Genomic DNA, 18,890 nt, shown 5'->3' with positions numbered 1-18,890 from the left:
TAAAAATAATGTTAGGTAGCAACTCTGCTCAAAGGTATGAAATCTGTGATGACCTTGTAATTAATAGCTTACTATAGTCAGGCTAACTTGTTCCTATAAATTCTTTCACTGTAGTCAAAGTAATGAAATACTAAATAATAATGTCAATAATACTTTTAAGACCCTCTTAATTACCTTATGTTATAAACAAACAGTAAATGTGGAACACTGCTGGCTATTCTGGGCTTACATTTTCTAAGAGTTTATTTTAATTGAATAACAATAACAATAATAATAATAATAATAGCACTAATAATAATAATACATGTAAGCATTACACTATTTCCCAGGTTATACTCTCACTGGGAATCTGAAGGTCAAGTTGTTTAACTCAGGATCTGTATAGGTAGATTAAATTCCCACCTAGCCCTGTCCCAATTCCCAAATTGATCTTGAATTAGGTGAGAGAGAATAAGAAGGCTCAGCACTGGCCCAGTTTCTCTAATCACCCTCCACCCAAACTGGTTGGATCAGTCACACCTTTTCCCATAGTCTATTAAAGAATGTCATGTGTCCTCACATTCCCAGTCAAAACATGCCCAATCTCTCTCTTCAGTCTACATCATAGGTATAGCCCATGTCCAAGCCCTGTTCCAGCATTCTCTTCTACAACTCTCACTCTGCTGCCACACAGAAGGGTCTGTGTTGCCTGTCACTACTTCTTGGTTCTCAGATACGTGGGGTTCACTCACTAGACAGCAGAATTCCCAGATGCCAGCTGCCTGAATGGCTCAACCTACCCCTGTTCCCAGATTCCCAGAGTGATGATTCAGGCATTAAGCACTATATCTGGGCATCTCTGAGACAGAGCCTTCAATGCAGTGGCCTAACAGCTGATCAATGCTGGCCGTGAAGCCTGGTCCCCAGCACCAGTCCCACCTTAGGGGACAGATATAGTGTCAGGTCTTGATCATTCCTTTTTGTCAAAAATTGAGGAATCAAGAAAGAGCTTTCTCTAGTCCCATGTTTTTAACTGGCTTTCTTGTGACGGTTATTTTGACTTTTCCTGTCTTAGTTTTGGGGGCTGAACATACTTCTTCCACTTCCTCTCCCTCTCCCTCTCCCCACCACCTCCACCTGCAATGCACAAGAACTATATCCTGCACTCACTCAGGAGCTTTCTCAAGGTGCTCTGGAGTTTCTGACAGAAATAAAAGTGTGTTTGAAAAATGGTTACACTTTATGTTCTTTTAAATCCCTTTATTTCCCTGAGACATAGTTAATCAACACTTCCTCAGCTTGGAGTTCACCCAAATGCTCCTTAAGGTGCTCTGTAGCCCTACGCTCAGGGGTTGCATAGTGAAAGCCATTCAACCCTAGCAGTGAGTCTAAACTCAAGAGTCTGGTAAGAAATGAGGCAACAGAGCCTCATTGTCTCTGTATTTCTTTCCAACAGAGCACAAGAAAGATATCAAATGGAGTCCCCCAAACAGTCCTGAATATCTCTTAGTTTCCTAAAGCAAAGAGTTGGAATGAGGATTTGTGGACTCTATAATTCTTCTTTCCTTTGATTTAATCTAATAGTACTGGATTCTCTTCCACTTGCAAAGTAGAGGTGAGTATATATCAGCAAAGAAAAAACGAAAAGGACCAACATGTTAAAATCATGTGGGAACTAGATCGTTTTCAGTGCTTATTCAAAAAAATGTTGTAGAATATTTCTGCAGTTTCTTGGCCAGCTGGCCTTTCTCACCAGATGCATATATCTTCTCCTAATATTAAAAGGTAGTAAAGCTTTGCATATCATCATAATAGTAATAGTAATACTAATGAGAATAATAATCTAGGTGACCCTCACTGGCTGCCAAGCACTGTGCCAAGTGCTTTATGCACATTAATTCTTTACATTCTCAGAATACTATGCTGTAAATATAAGAAAGGAAAACTTTCTTAGTTAAAGAAAACTGAATTGCAGAAAGAGACTTGACCAAGGCTAGCTAGTAGGCAGAGCAGAAATGTAAACCTAACCCATCTTTCATTCCTATGAACATGCAAACAACTCAGCAGATTGCATTTGTGTGTAATATCTTCACCCTCTTGAACACTGAACCAGTAAATCACCTTCCAATCATTTCATGAAAAATCACTGATATTAAATGTAACCTGTGCGCTCTATTTTAGACACGTACTTTTGTTATGCTGAACATTATTTGAATAAGAACTTGCAAATAATCTGAGCAGTTGTAACTTCAAAATCTTTATGTACTTTTACACAGGCAGATCATTATTAAGCTTGACATTTAATTTTTAAAATTTTCAACTTCATGAGTACAAGATTAATTTTACATCTTAGAATTATGACAACACTCATATGTTTTTCTCTTTTGATTTTGGTATTTGGTAGTTTGGAAATATAAGATCGCTTGTAGTGTGATTATTGGGTTAGTACATGTAGCATTTCTCTACTCTTTTCCACTTTTTGTGTAAGCATCACATTCTCACGCAGTGTCTCCTCTATCCCCTGTGCATTTGCCTCTGTTTCCTACCAATTAAATTTATTTTCTCCCCTCTCATCTTTACATTTCCTTCCCTCCCTAACATCATGTGAATTACTTGAAAGATGCCTGAGCTTGGATCTCCTTGGCTTCTAATCATGCAAATTCTGAGTATTTGATACTTTCATTTATTTGGATTATAAAGACAAACCAGAAGACTGTTATTTTGCAAAACAGTCTTGACGGCCCTGGCAGAAGACATATCACTGCATTATAGCTTTGCCATGTGTCTGTAGTAAAAGGTAATTTTATTTTAAATATCTGCTCACATGCAATAACAAATAAAGGTATTGCAGAGAGTATAGCTGACTGCTGCTTCTAGCTCCTTCAGGATCTGTCTCTTCCTGACCTCTGTAATATATTTCATAGAGTAATAAACTATTCTTGCCCTAGGATCAGGATTCATACCTACTCACTGCAACATGTCTAGACATAAGACATGTCTACCCTAGTACAATCAATGACCCTAGTCTAGATGTCAAGTACTTGCTTGTTCTGTGTATTAAGTGATCTGCTTTCCAGACCTTTGGACTCTATCAGATCCCTCCCCTAAAATTCATATGTCCTATCTTTTGCTATCCATGCCCCAGCATGACATTATTGAAACGGCTGAGAAAAAGGTTCTAGCCATTTTAGTATACTAAACTCTACCCTTTTATCCTATAAAGGTTTTCTTCATAAAAAGTTAAAATCAATTTAAAAACTCATTGATACTACTGTAATATGTTGTTATAAATTCAAAGCAACTGTCTCTTTTATAGGCAACATAATTACAAGTGAATTATAAATGCAGACTTTATGACTCCAATTAAACTCTAGGCCACAATCCATTAAAAACAGATTACACACATTAAACTAGATGTAAGGAAAAATAAACATGCCACATGATTTGATCTATCAAAATGAGGAGCAGCAATTTCAAGTAATGTATGTTTATCTAAAATTTTTATCAACATAAACTAAAACATTTTTAAAATTTCATCAGAGAAAAAATTCTTATACTTTCATATTTTCATATACATGTACATCATGTTTTCTCGAGGAGCAGCAATTTCAAGTAATGTATGTTTATCTAAAATTTTTATCAACATAAACTAAAACGTTTTTAAAATTTCATCAGAGAAAAAATTCTTATACTTTCATATTTTCATATACATGTACATCATGTTTTCTGTTTCATTACTTCATTCTACTCCAATAACATCTTTGAAAGTATTGTTCAAGCATTAGAGACTGGAAGAGGTTCTATATTTTAGTTGTAAGAATATATATTAGTCTCAAGAACATATAATTAAACCCAGAAATGTTTAATTGTAGGCATTTTATATTGTGATTATCAAATCAAGTGACTAAAAATTAATTTGAAACAAACTGAAATATCAACCTCATTGTAAAACTGCTAAAGAGAGCAGATCTTAAGAAAATGTCTTGTAGGTTGGTTACACCTCAGTTTCCACACTTGGGAGACTCATTGATCACTAACGTGTTTTCTCTGAAGTTTTTGAGTGTTTCAGAATTGTATTACATTGCAAAAAGGAGCTCATTGAACATTGTGTCTGTAAAGTTCAATTCTACCTGTTCTTCACTACCATCTTTCAGATCTTCTCTAATGAAGAATGAAGGAGTGAGAATTATGTAACATTTGACTCTAGCACCTTTGACATGGGCAAGTACACCACGAAGCAGAGGAGAGGAAACTGAGGCAAAGAAAGATACCCTCAGGCAAGAATACTCTGGGGTACAAGGAAGGGTACAAGAGAACAACAACAACAAAATTAAACAACATTTCAAATAGAAGATTATGAACAAATTCAAACAAATGAATTTGAAGGTACTATGTAAAAGAAAATGAGATAATTTAGCAAAGCATGTTCCAAGGATTGGGGGAGATTCTGATGTATATGAGAGAAGGTAACATAGCTGATCATAACACTTAAAGGCTGCCAGAAAGAAAATTCTCATCAAGAGGCATATAGGACTCACATGGGCAACAGCAATACCCCTTCGCCCTGATCAACCCTGGATCCACACTGAGAAAAGGTGGAAGCTAAAGTATAAGGAATAGATTGGAGGGAAGATATTAAATGGTTGAAAAACATTTTTTTTGAAAAAAGAGTTGTGCTCCTAAAAAGACTCTTAAAGTCTGTCTGGATTTAAGACATGGAGGTAGATCTTACTGTGATACCCAATTTAGAGTCAACCTAAAATAATGTCTTTATTGAAATACCCACTGTTTCTCATCTTGTTCACGCGATGTTTCACAAAGTTACCAATTGCCTGGTAAAAGCCTTCTAATCAGGAAATACTAGCTATTTCCATTATTTAGAGGGAACCACTGTGATTATTGGTACATTTTTTTCTAATGATGTTCATGTATTTTTATATAATTTTGACCATACTACTGTCAAAATTTAGCAATCTATTTTTCACCTACCCTATAAGTATTTTCTTAGTAATGTAAGTATTATTACATTTTAATAAATATACCTTCTAATATGTACTAATATGAAAAATCACTAGTTAAATCAGACTTGAGGACTTTTTATTTCTATTAACAATTTTTCTGGGAAACTCAATACTAGAAATTGATTTCAATTACTTCCAAACTAAAACTCTGAAGCTCACAAGAATAACTAAACTACAGAAATATATTAATTCAACATTTAATATTTCTCATTTCCAATGGCCTCCTAATGGCTTAACAGGTCTGTTTATTTGTCTTATTGGTTCAAAGATCTCTTTGATTAATAACTGATTTTACACCCAGACTCATGTATCCCACTCCCACAGATTCTCCCATCAAACCCATCCATGTTTCTACTCTTAGAAAGTGAGGTGGGGCCAGAATGGGCTCCTCATCAATAGGGGCATGAACTTGATCAATACCAAATTATCTCACTAAAAAATGATGATCAATACCATTTGAAGAAACAAAATGGGGAAAATGTTTCAATGATTTATCTTTCATTCTTTTATTTGCAAGCAAATCTGTTACACTCTTTTCCAAATACAGTAGAATAAATTATTTCCTTTGACTATTTGTATATTATGATTCTTATAATTTTTCAATTTTATATTAAAAATTAAAATTAACTAATCAAAAATATGTAAATTAGTTTGTCATTTGCAAAAATAATATAATTGTAGAGGTTCAAATTGAATTAAAAAGTAAACTCAAGAAAGCTGGAATCACATGATGAAGCATAATATTTTACTTAGTAGTTTTTCTACAAGTGTTGTCATTATCATCCACGAGTTTAGTGAGGGCTTTGCTGTCTCTATATTGTTATATTACAATTACCTTCATAAAAAGGGATTACTTTTGCCTGATATCTCCATTAGCATGATGAAGGTGTAAATTCTGTAAGATCGCTACTTGGAGTACTAGCTCTTTTCCAATCTATGTGTAAGTAATGTCAATCTTAGAAGTAGTAGATTTAGCAATAATTTAGGGTGTTGCCTTTCAGAGAGTCCATTGAGGCAGCTCAAGTAAAAAAAAAAAAAATCCAGCTTTGCAATGTAAATGTCAAGAAGCAGAATCAATCTTACACAATTAAAGCCCATTAAATAAAAGAAAAGTATGAAGGAGATGGAAAGATCCTAGACAACAGTAGCGCCACATTTTCATTTCTCTGTCTCATTCAAGTCCACCTTAGCTACTCATATTTAAATTAAATTTGTAAGTTAAGTCTACAGACAATTAATTTTCTACAATTTGAACACTAAATATTTGGAATTAAATTTCAAAAGCATGTGTCCTATCATTTTGGTTTTTGATAATTTATAGGTACATTTAAAAATATTATTACTTTTACTTATTATATTTAACAGTTATTGAGCACTTACTATGAGCCAGGCACTATCCTGATTGCTTCACAAATTATTAAATCAGTTAATCCTCCCATCAACTCTATAATTTAGGTCCTCTCTACCTTCATTTGTTAGAAGAGGTGAAAAAAAGACTAGGTAACTCACCCAGGGTCACAGAGATTTTAAGGCACAGAGACAGAATTTAAACCCAGTCTGGGGGGAAAATCAGATATGTTTCAAAATCAAATTCTAAGGAGTGTCCTAAATTATAATAAAATTAGAATACTAATGTTTATATTATACTTTACACATTTCCAAATTTATTACTTGTCTCTAAATAAGACTGAGTCATAATACCTCAATTTTATGGGTGAAGATATTGATTGTGATTTTTTACTCAAGTATATAATTACAGACATAGTAGTAGAATCATTTATTAATGGAAGTGTTATATTGAATAAAAAAACGTGTAGGCGAAATCTCATTTACTACTCTAAAACGAAAAAATGGTGAGGCACTCCATAAAATACAAATAAAAGAAACACAGACACCTGCATCTCCAAGATTTTACAACTAAACACATGTTGAAAATATTTTCGTGCGGCACTGGGAGCACAGCAGCGCTCCTGCCGCAGGTTCGGATCCTATATAGGGATGACCGGTGGGCTCACAGCGCTCACTGGCTGAGCGCGGTGTGGCCGGTCTCAAAAAAGGACAAAAAAAAAAGAAAATATTTTCCAGGTAATCAAAAAAAAATTCAAACAATGATTTCAATGTATATTACATTGGACTTTTAGAGTTACACTTCAAAAAATAATTTTAAGATTCTAAATAAACCCCCATGAAATAGTTAACCCACACCATTGTCACACACTTTATTCTTATCCTTCCTCCTGAATGTCCTGAAAATGCCAAAATCCTTGTCCATTCCCCTTTGTAAAAAAGCTGTTTTAAGAAATACCTCTCCTTAACTTAAGGAAGTTAGAGTTTAAGAGACGTAAGTCTACCGTGTGATTTTTTAGCCGGTCACCCACGGCTCGGTGTCCCTGACCGGCCTACCTTTGAGTTTATTGTGCTCGGAGTCCGCAGGGAAGAGGGAATCTGGAAAGAGCTTGGGGAAGGTGAGTCCCGCGTACTTGGGCCGATTCTCCACATAGTTTCTTACTGTGGGTTGCAGTTTCTTCATGAATTCTGGACACGGTGTTCCTAGTTGCTCAATCACCTTATTCCACTGGTCAATATCTGAGAATTGCATAGTTAAGGGAAAAAAGAAGCACAGGCCACTCGCCCTTGCCAACACTTCTCAGAATCCTGAGCAGTCATCAGCACAACTGGAGCTTTTACAAACATCTCAGAATTGTCGGGCAATGAATCCTTTTGGAATTTTAAATTCACTTTTGGAACTTACACACTTTTGGGGAACTAGCATTATTTAACAAAATAGATATCATTAAATAATCTTTGGATTGTAAAGATAAAAATTATTTAAATAACAAAAGAAGAATCTCATATCGAGATAAACTTCTATATAATGTGATTTAGAAGAAAATATAATGACACCTCACAGTGACATTTTTATCCTGATGTCACCTTAATCATTTATATTTTTTAAATAAGTACACAAATGTTTTAAATAATGTTTATTTACATTGTTCCTAAATTACTTTTCAGATTTTTTTCCTTCCCTGAAAATTAGGAAATTTCATCATTTCTTAATGTTTCCTGCTCATATTCATTATGCATGCGATCGATGTAATTTTTGATAGTACAATAACATTAATTCTTCACCAAAAACTTTAAAAATGTATACTTATTAAACAAAGTATTCACTATTTCATATCTATTGTTCTTACTTCTGACATCCCTGAATATTATTTTCAATGAGACAGGAGGGAGAACAGAGGAGTGTTCAATTTAAGACAACAGATTTCCATCCAAGTATGTACAAGTCAGAAAGTACATGGGGTCTTCTACAGGAAAAATATTACCTCTCTGTGAAAATTAATACCCTCAACAACTGAAACTAGTTCTTTTGACAGACATACCACTCATCGAGATTCTCTTTTCATCTATCATTAACATTTATGTATCAGAGCCTTGAGAATGATAAACAGATTCCCTTGCCATGTGTTGATGAACTATAGAAGCCTTGGAAATTCTTCTTACATCCAATATCACAAACAGTGTTTTCTCCTATATTGTTTATTCTTCTATAACTCTATGCTTTAGTGGTAAGTTAATTAATTCATCCCTACTAATGTAATGTATGATGGCTCAGGGACCCTTAGCATAGCAGTCCCTAACTGATGTTTTTGAAGTCTTTACTCCTAGCTATTTAAGAGGGTTGGACTAACAAAGATTGGCCGGTCCTGATAAAAGACAAAATTCACTATGTTCAACAAAAATAACTATAAAATGCAAACACAGTAGATAGGAGATTGAACCGAGATAAAATCCAGTTAATATGCAAATCTTCTTCTACCTGCTTTGTATTCCGGCTGAATAAAACTTAAATTACTGCATATCTGATCAGCTATTGGATTAAAAAATATATGACTATGGACTATGAAGAAATAAAATGAGGATGGGAAAAAACTGAAGAATGCTCCTTTACAAAACAGTAGCAATTATAAACAAGAACATGCTTCAATATAAGTTCTTCTGAGTTACCATGTGCGTGAAAATACATCAGTTAAGTCAGAATTGTTAGAAATAAAGAAACGAAAACATTATATAAAGTTAGAATTATTAGTTACTCATAGATAAAAACCCATGTTAATACTATGGATATAGATAAGCCATATCTAATTAGACATATTTAAACAGAAAGCATTAGTGTAGTTAAATAAAACTCAAGTGCTCGTCATTGTAAATTATGAAAAGAGGCCTGTTCTTTAAGACAGTTAGGTTATCACGCCCTATGAAGCCATCATTTAATCACTGGTCAAAGTTGCTAAGAATTCTAAAGACTTGATGTCAAACTTTAAATAAAGGCAAAGAAGCTGTCAGATTTCCGTAGTCGTTTAACAAAGTTGGCAAAATATTTCCAATATACTATTATATTCTAGTTACATTTAGATAGAATTATAAAATTATTCAGCAAAAAATTAATCGCTTTTACACACTCCAGAATAATAGAAGAAGCATCTGATTTATGATAATAGGGGAGGACTTTATCACACCTGTCTCATCACTGGACAGATCATCCAGGCAACAAACTAACAGAGGAACAGTTAATCTATCAGATGGAGAGAACAAATCTATGGTTATTAGAGGGGGAAGGGGGAAGGGGGGGAAGGGAAAGAGATGGGGAGGGGAGGAGGAACAGAAGAGATTTGATAAGGGATGTAAAGAATAAGTATGATTTGTAACAATGAATATGCTAATAAAAAAACAGAAAAGAAAAAAAATAGAATTGCTTTTATAATAACATTCCCCAAACAATTCTACAGTATTTTTACAGTAAAGTTTAAGGAGAGTCGGATATTTTTGAATTTGTTATAAGTCATAATTATAGTCTATAGAAGCACTTAGTGTACTTTCCTACCTTAGATTGCTTTTAAATAAAACACTATTTTGGTCCTTGAAGCAATGGTTTACAAAAAAAAGGGAGAAAAGAATCTTTATTATTGTCAGTAAAATAGTTAAATGTTTGTATTGTAAGTATAGCTATCTTTAAGTCTTTGCCTTTATTTTAACCAATGTATTTCAAGTTTTTTCTTCCCACAAACATGTATATAAGTGTTAAGTACTTGTTTTCCAGATTTTCGTAGGACCAAAATGTGAACAAGTATGTTCAACTTAGTTGAGCACATGATTTTTCTTTATGATCATAACTAACCAAAGATAAGCCAAGACTAGAAGTTGTATTTCTTGGTTCCAAGCCAAGTGCTTGTTTCAAGTTTCCAGTAAAGAAAAGAGCAAATTTGGAATTGATATGGTAAAAAATTACCTTAAGTTTGCTATAAAATTGATGGTATGTTTTATCACAGGCAATTACTTTAAAGAATGTCTCTGAAACTCCTCCTCCGGTCTATCAGGTCAACATGTTCATATAAAACAATTACTTTTAATACTACTTTAAATAGAAAATAAGGGTTGATTTTTAAAAAAAAAATAAGATTCCTACATTGGTTCCATTTTTTAAAAATATTAACTAGGTTTTATGATTATGTGTTAAATGTTAACATGGTATGTATTTTTTTTAAATGGCCAAAATTTTTTGGTAAAAAATTAATAAATGTATTTATTTGTAGATTTCTGATCTACTGTTTCAGAAACTATCAGCCTTAACATAAATTATCAAAGGCATTCAATAAAAATGGAAAATGACATTTAATAAAAATTATTTGACAGTAAATTTCCTCATCTAATTCTAAATTCACTTCATAAAAAATAGCTACATTGCAAAAACTTTAACTTTATGAGTAGAATGTGATGACAAGATAGTGTGCAAATGTGATTGATTACTACTAAGATCTTTAAATAAATAGCATTGTAATAGGAGAATGAAACAAATAAATATGGAGAGTTAAAATGAATATCTGAAATCCTAAGATTGAGAATTATTCTAGTTCATATTATCAGTTAGCTAAGAACTTACATTTCAAGCACTTCTTTTACTTTAGCTTCCTTGGTTGGGGGACTTTATAAAATATATCACATAATGCCTTGAACATAATGCATGAAAAATGCCTTATCCTTTTTGGGGTATTTTAGGTCATAATTATGAGCATAATTTATGCTATGAAAATGCTCACAAATGCTGGATCCTACTCTACCTGCATGTGATAGTATTTTGAAACCAGGAAGAGGTCTTAGAGATCATATAATTTGTCATCCGTAAAAAATACAGAAGTCTCTTTCAAATTGGTAAAAGTTACTTTAAACAAAGGCATTAATACAAACAGCCTACACTAACAGAAATATGGAATCTATTTAAGAGGAGTTGTACAACCACTGTACTCTGTTCTGTGAAATCATCTCTGGAAAATTACATTCATTTCTGGGTGTAACACTATTTACAATGGAGATTAAGAAGGGATAATCGAGCTTATATGAGGTGAAGAAAACATGCCATAGGAGGCAAAATTTGACAGGCAAAAGTTTATAAAACTTTTGATGTTTAAACTTACAAAGGAAGAAGGAAGCAATCCCTGCCCTCCCCCCATCCTAGCACTTTGATCCCTCTTAGCCTGCAGCTATCATCGCCTTCTAATATAGTGCCTTTTATAATAAATTTCATGATGTGAGCATCTTTGTCAGTTTTGTTTACTGATACATTTCTGAAGACAAAAAGGTGATCAAAAAATATTTGTTGAATAAATGAATGTCTAATTTATGTCCATTCAAAGCTTTGTATGGAGGCAATGTAAAGAATGAGGGAGTAAAAAATATTTAAAGAAACAAAAGCTAAATAATTCCAGCAATCAAAGAAATGTTGGAATCCAAGAAACAATGAATTTCAAGGCAGATTAACAAAAAATCCTCACCTGGTTACATGGTAGAGAACCAGCAGATAACCAAAGACCAAGAAAAAATCCTAAATAAAGGAAAGAGACAGATTATGTCCTAAAGTTAGTATTACACTGACAGCTGATTATTCACCAACAATACTGAAAGCTAAAAGCAAGTAGAATAATACCTTTAAAATGCTGGAAGAAAATACCTTTCAGTATAAAATTCTATATCTAACTTAACTATCTTTCACGCAAGGGAACCTCAATCAAAAACAGTTTTCTTATCAAAGACTCCACCAGAGAACTTCTAAAAGATGAACTTCAGGAAGAAAGAAAATAATCTCAAATTGCAAGAAATAGTGGTAAACCACGAAAACAGTCATCATAAGGGTGAATCTAAACAATATCTACCTGTAAGCAATAAAATTATAATATTGTCAATTTATTAGTCTAAAGAAGAGAACAAAAATACTGGACATCAATAGCATATTTAAGTTGGGATAGCAATGATCTAAACTGACATGTGCTAAGATCCTCATCTTTTTAAGAGAAAGATAAAAATGGTCAATTAAAATAGCATTTTTAGAAATTGAACTTTAGATTCAATACAATTCCAATATAAATATCAATAGGGATCTTTTTATAGAAGTTAACAAGACAATTTTAAAATGTTTGTATAAGAACAATGGTGCATTAATAGCCCAAATACTTCTGAAGATGACAAAAAGGAGGAATATTTACCTTGCCTGATATAAGTACATAGTATACATTTGTATTCATTAAAAGAGTAACAAGACAATTTTAAAATGTTTGTATAAGAACAATGGTGCATTAATAGCCCAAATACTTCCGAAGATGACAAAAAGGAGGAATATTTACCTTGCCTGATATAAGTACATAGTATACATTTGTATTCATTAAAAGAAGGTGTTAGTGGAACAGAGATAGACAGACTAGTGGAACAAAATATAGAGCCCAGAATTTAACATCCCTCCCCCCAATATATGGAAATGTATAAAAGAGACAGCATTATAGATCAATGGAAAAAGAATAAGCTAGTCAGTAAATGTAACTGAAATAAAATAAAGTGGATCCCTCTCACACATACACAAGAAATCAATTCCAAGTGGACTAAAGGCTAAAATGTAAAAGACTAAACTTTAAAACATTCACACTAAAATTACAGGTGAATATAAAGGTATCAAAGGATTCTTAAAATATAAAAATACATGAACCATAGAAAAAGACATATTGACAAATTCCAAAATCACTATAAAATGAAATGGGAATATAATCCCCATACAAGGAGAAGATATTTGCAACTCATAAAACCGACAAAGATTAGGTGCCAGATTGCATAAAGAACTCCTACTAAGCAATAGAAAAAAAATACAATAGAAAAAATTTGTTATTAAAAAAACCCACATTTTACCAAGGGGAAAATAATAATGGCCAATAAACATAGAAAAAGATGCTCAGCTTCCCTTGTAGTAAAGGAAATGTAAATTACAGCTCCAGTGAAATATTTTATGTCCAAGAGATTGGTAACAAATTTAAAAACAAGCATGACAATATCAAAAGATGGTGAGGATGTGGAGTAGACACCTACATATATAAACTGTTACTTTGGAAACCAATTTGATGTTTCATAGCAATGTTAAAAATGTGTACACCTATGACCCCAGGCATTTATTAATAAAACCTTGCACATATGCTCCTGGAAACATATATTCATAGCATCATTATTTATAAAAGCAAAACAAAAACAAAAACAAAATTGGATGTATCCCAAAGTCTATTTATAGGAGAATGAATTAGTTGTAGAATGTTTATAGACCGGAATAATAAACAGCAATAAAAATGAGTTAACTATTTCCAATCCATCAACATGAATAAATCTAAAAAATATAATGTTAAGTGTTTTTAAAAATCAAGTCACAAGATAATAATAGTGTGATAAAATATATAAAACTAAACCATATATTGCTTAAAGAGAAATTTCATGTGGTAAAAATATAAGGAAAATCAAGAAGAGGGTCAAAACAAATATTTACGACTGTGGTTACTACTTTGTGGAGAAGGGAGGATGTGGCTGCATGCAAAAGAGTCTAAGGTAATGGTAATGTTCTATTTTCTAACCTGAGTGGCAATATATGTGTGTTCATTTTATTAGTCTTCTTCAAAAGCTACATATTTAATATTAATTCACTTGCACAATACAAAATGTTTTATAATTTTTAAAGAAAAAAGTCAGCTATGATGAAATTCATTAGATCTCCCAAAAGAAATTATCTCCACAGATGAATTCTGATTCTTCTGTAGAGAGTTAAACATATATTTAATGAATAAAATTCAATTAATTTATACTTAAAAATACATCTACCAATAAAGTATCACATAAATATATAAAATTTTAAGAACTATTTGGCTATCTAAATTTCTCATTACTAAAAATAATGCGTTGAATTTTTTTTGGCATAAAAGATTAAGAATATAAGACCTTATTAATATTTTAAGTTTTGCTGTTGAGTTTATATATTAAGAAGATATGCATAGTTTATAGTGCAAGGCCTTTTTGAAGTAATTTATTTTGATAATACCTTCATATAAATGAGGATGTGTTGATTAAAAATAATGTCTCCTTATAATGTATTGTACAGATGTACATTATACATATTGTATATCTCCAGCTCCATATAAAGTCTTTAGTAGATTTAGATATAATTTATTGTCTCTTTAGATAAGTCATTTCTAATAACAGAGAATTTTTTAAAATAAATTATTTGTCTTACATTTTAAGATGTTACCTTTATGATATTCAGTGCTTATAATTTGTTTGCTTTAAATAACTAATTTAAAACTTTAATCAACATGTTTGAAATCATTAAAAGGCCATGCCCTATACTCAGAAGATGCACGTTAGAAAACAATTCCCATTTTCCCTCCAAGAAATTATGTGTCTTCATACTAAAGTTCAAGAAAGTACTCAATGTCAAAATATCAAGGACATCCAACATGACCTTGCAACATTACCTGCAGCCTACAGCACTATTTTTAAGGGATTTTGTTATTCAAGTTAAAAATGGTACTCAAGCAACTTCTCCCAAGAAATGATGCTAAGAAATGTTAAAACTGAATTTAATAACTCAGTGTTTGGGAATTTGTTTTGATTTCCTTTGGTAGAAAATATTTAAAAAACAGTAATGAAAAACAATTATTTTAATCTACAGAAGGCAAATATTCATTTCAGTCATCAATTATTCAACCACAATAAACTTCTAGAAAAGCCAAAAGTTCAAAGGCCAAACACAAATTTATGCATTGGGAATAAAAGAAATCCCATTTTTTTAGAAATCCAAAGGAATTTAGTTTTTATCAAGCTAACATACCTTCAAAGAGCTTTAACATGGATGTGTTAAATTTATAGATGTCATTTAATGAAATTTTATAGAGATGACAAAGCAGCAATCTAGACAGGAAGATTTAAAAAATAAATATGTACTATATATAAGACTTGGAAAAAGGTTTTAGTAAGAATAGTCAGAAATAATTAGTGTAGCTTTATTTTTAAATAAAAATTTTATTTTTATTTAATTTTAAAAAGCACAGCTTTATTTTAAACATTTTAAGTTAAGTTCTTTCATTCAACAAAAACTGAGTACCTAATTCAATCATTTCCAGAATGGTTCCTTTTAATATGTACAGAGAATATATGTGTGAAATTATATATATTTTTGTGATACCTATGTGAAACCATACATATAACATATAATATATTAATCCTCAAGTTTGTACATTGTATTATAGACAATAAGAATTGGGATATAGGTACTAAGAACTTAAAGCAAATGGCTAATCATAGATATACTTATATTAATAATTGGATTTTTTTAAATTAGACATTAAAACCCATTATAGGCTCAATTTTATTTTTGAATGTACTAAGAACTTAAAGCAAATGGCTAATCATAGATATACTTATATTAATAATTGGATTTTTTAAAATTAGACATTAAAACCCATTATAGGCTCAATTTTATTTTTGAATTATGATCATTTAATCATAAACCTTATCTTTAGCATGATGAAGATATAACAGTTTCATAAGTGACTGAGCGTAGAGAGAGATTTAACTAACTTAAGGGAGTAAGTTACAGGGTAATTCATTACATATCCATATACTAATTACACACTATCCATACCTATTTAATACTGCAGAGCCTCTGGAATCTTTACTTGTTAATAATTTACTGCTTAAGAGAGGATCACTTTTAGTTATCTAAGTGATTTAAATGTAATTCTTCAGATTTTATATAATCATTATTAATTGAGGTCTTAATTATTGCACTTGATAATATGGTGAAAATATGAGCAGGACTTAGAGATATTACTCTTATCACTGAAGTGAATAAGAAAAATAATTTCAGAAGAGATTGATCAGTTTTAAAATGAACTTCATATATGTGCTCTCTGAATACATACTAAAATAAACCAATTGTATTTGTAAGTGAGCATAAATCTAACTGATTATAGAAAGATTTCCATATGAAGTGGATATATGTCTTATGATATAAAAGTATAAATCTTCAGTCTTAAAACTGAAAGATTTTGACATTTATTATCTATCTATGAATATATCTTAATTTTGAAACAGGTACAACAAAAAAAAACAAAGAAGAGCACATCACTGCTATTAGGTAGAACTGAATTAAGGCAGACCTTTTGATTTAATACTGTATTACCCACCTAAGGTCTTGCTAGGAGACAAGGTTACTGTACCATGATGTTGGCTTGTAAATATTGGACACTGGAGTCTCTAAGAAACCCTCTAAGGGCAGTGAATGTATACCATCAGCAGTACTGCATCTGAGACAAAAGGGAATTAATTGAGAATGACACCAAAGGGACCACTGGCTGCTAAGAAGGATACGATCAGTGCCAGGAAACAGCACTGCACCTTTTATCATTTCTCCCATGATGCACCCTACTGACCACATGTCAACTGAAAACAAAAATAAATGAAGATAAACAAGAACACAGGAATAGAACAACAAATAAATGAAAACACTGGGATACCCAAGCCGTAGAGCAATAGCCCAACTTTTCACTGACTGGATGTGGCCAGTCTCATGATAGTGTTTTAAAACAGTAAAAGGGGAGGACACAGAAAGTCAGGTCTTTTTTGCCGTATAACTGAACTCACAATGCTACCCAATGCTCTCTAATGTATGATAATATTATTTTGCAATTATAACTCAATGATTAATTTAGTTTCTGATTTAAAAGGTCTAATTTGCATTTATCTACCAGATTCCTACTGATTTGTATTGTAAATTATTCTAGATTGTGTTAATATGGGAAACATGCAAATCAGTTTCTTTAGTATTCTTTTGTATACCATATGTGGAAAAAGAAAAAAGAAAAGCTGAGCTGCCAGCAACTTCGAAAGAAAGAGTTTCTTTTATAAAACACATTTACTCTTATTTATAAATATGAATAAGTTTCTGGAAGCAAAATGCCAGTTCAGGAATGAATGTTTTGGAATATGCTGGATCAGTTTCATTGACTTCCATCAAAGGAGCATGTCTCTAAACAGGAAGCCTTGTCTTATTCTTATAAACATGGTTGCTTTATAATGGTAAGAAATGCAGGCTTTCAAAATGGGGTGGTTCAACATGAAATAAACGACATGACTAAAGAGCTGATACATTTCTGAGACTGTCAGTCAAAAGAAACCTGGAATTCAAGATGAAATTACAATGGTCTCTGCTAATGCCAGTTATCATCCAGAACTTAAAACCAGGAAGCCAGGGCAGAGGGCACATAGGCAGGAGCAGGATGGGGATGGGAGAAACAAGAACGTGAAATCTCTCACTTGAACTTTACTTGGTTACTCCCTTGTTCTTCCTGAGAAGTCGGAAAGAGAGATTGGTCATTCTTATGGGGGAAAATAAACTAAAAGAATAAGGGCTTTGAGGGGGAGCAAATAGGAAAAAGCATTAAGAAGCAGCACAATAGAATTTTGCTCCACTTACTTTTCAAATTACATTTAGTAATTTGGCAGTGACCTTAAAGAATTCTTCATGAGATTCTTTCTAATGTGAAAATCTCACTCAGGTTAAACCCAAAGTTTCCAGTGTTTGATTTAACATGTGAAAAGAATGATCACTGCAAAGAAATGTTATAACCCTGAAGGTGATAAGCATACCCAGAGAAGCAAATTTGTTTTGCTTCCATTTTAGGAAAGAAAGTAACATGCAAAAATATCAGGGAAAGATAGAGCAAACAGTTGTGCATCCCTTTATTATTAAAGCATTTGTAATTTCAGATAATACCTGTCTCACAAGAGGTTGGAATTGTGAGAATCTTCTATTAAAGAAAAAAAAATCTGTGTATATGTATTTATTTGTAAATTGCAAGTATTCTTATCATACTGTCCAAAGTGACCAGTCTGACTAAGTTGCTATTTATACTGTATCTATTTTTTCATAGATATTGTGGAAGAGAGAGACAAAAATGTGGAGAGCTAAAAACTCAAAAAAGCAGTGTTTTGTCTGTCTCCATTCAAACATGTAGAGAAAGACCATTTCTGCCATGAACCTGTCTGGGACTTACGAAACATCTATTTCTATTTCTTATTTAATACAAAAAAAATGTTTTTTATACTATCTCTGGCAGATACTAATTTTTTTTCTGCTGCAGAACCAATTCCACTGCTTTCTAACTGTGTAACCTTGATCAAGTTACTTCACCTCTCTGAACCTCAATTTTATCCCCTGAAATGTAAATGATAAATAGTTTTTATATGTAGAATTTTTTTTTTTTCCTTTTTGTCTTTTTTCGTGTCCGGCAAGGGATCGCAACCCTCAGTGTCGCGCCCATACCGGACCGGAACCGGCAACGGAATCACAACCCTCGGTGTTGCACCCGCACCTCGCTCAGCCAGTGAGCGGGAACCGGTCTGTATGTGGGATCCAAACCCTTGGTGGGAGCACCACTGAGCTCCCAAGCGGCGCACTGTAGCACTGCACCACTGGGCTGGCTCTATATGTAGAATTTTTAAAAAGACTTGAAAGCTTTATGTCTG

The 18,890-nt window shown here is 32.4% G+C and overlaps 1 protein-coding gene across 1 annotated transcript in view; it reads right to left on the bottom strand.

Annotated features, from left to right (window-relative positions):
* Positions 1-7,362: 7,362 nt before the first annotated feature.
* The window catches only part of LOC103603521 (mitogen-activated protein kinase 10), a 63,998-nt gene continuing 52,470 nt past the window's right edge, over positions 7,363-18,890 (bottom strand). The window contains exon 7 of the mRNA XM_008588060.1: positions 7,363-7,586. Within this exon, the coding sequence (XP_008586282.1) occupies positions 7,363-7,586 (224 nt within the window). The remainder of the gene's footprint in view (positions 7,587-18,890) is intronic.

The sequence above is a fragment of the Galeopterus variegatus genome, unplaced genomic scaffold, assembly GCF_000696425.1.
Source record: "Galeopterus variegatus unplaced genomic scaffold, G_variegatus-3.0.2 Scaffold4659, whole genome shotgun sequence".
NCBI classification, from domain to species: domain Eukaryota; kingdom Metazoa; phylum Chordata; class Mammalia; order Dermoptera; family Cynocephalidae; genus Galeopterus; species Galeopterus variegatus.
The sequence above is the reverse complement of the archived record's forward strand: the minus strand, read 5'-3'. Positions and strand labels throughout refer to the sequence as shown.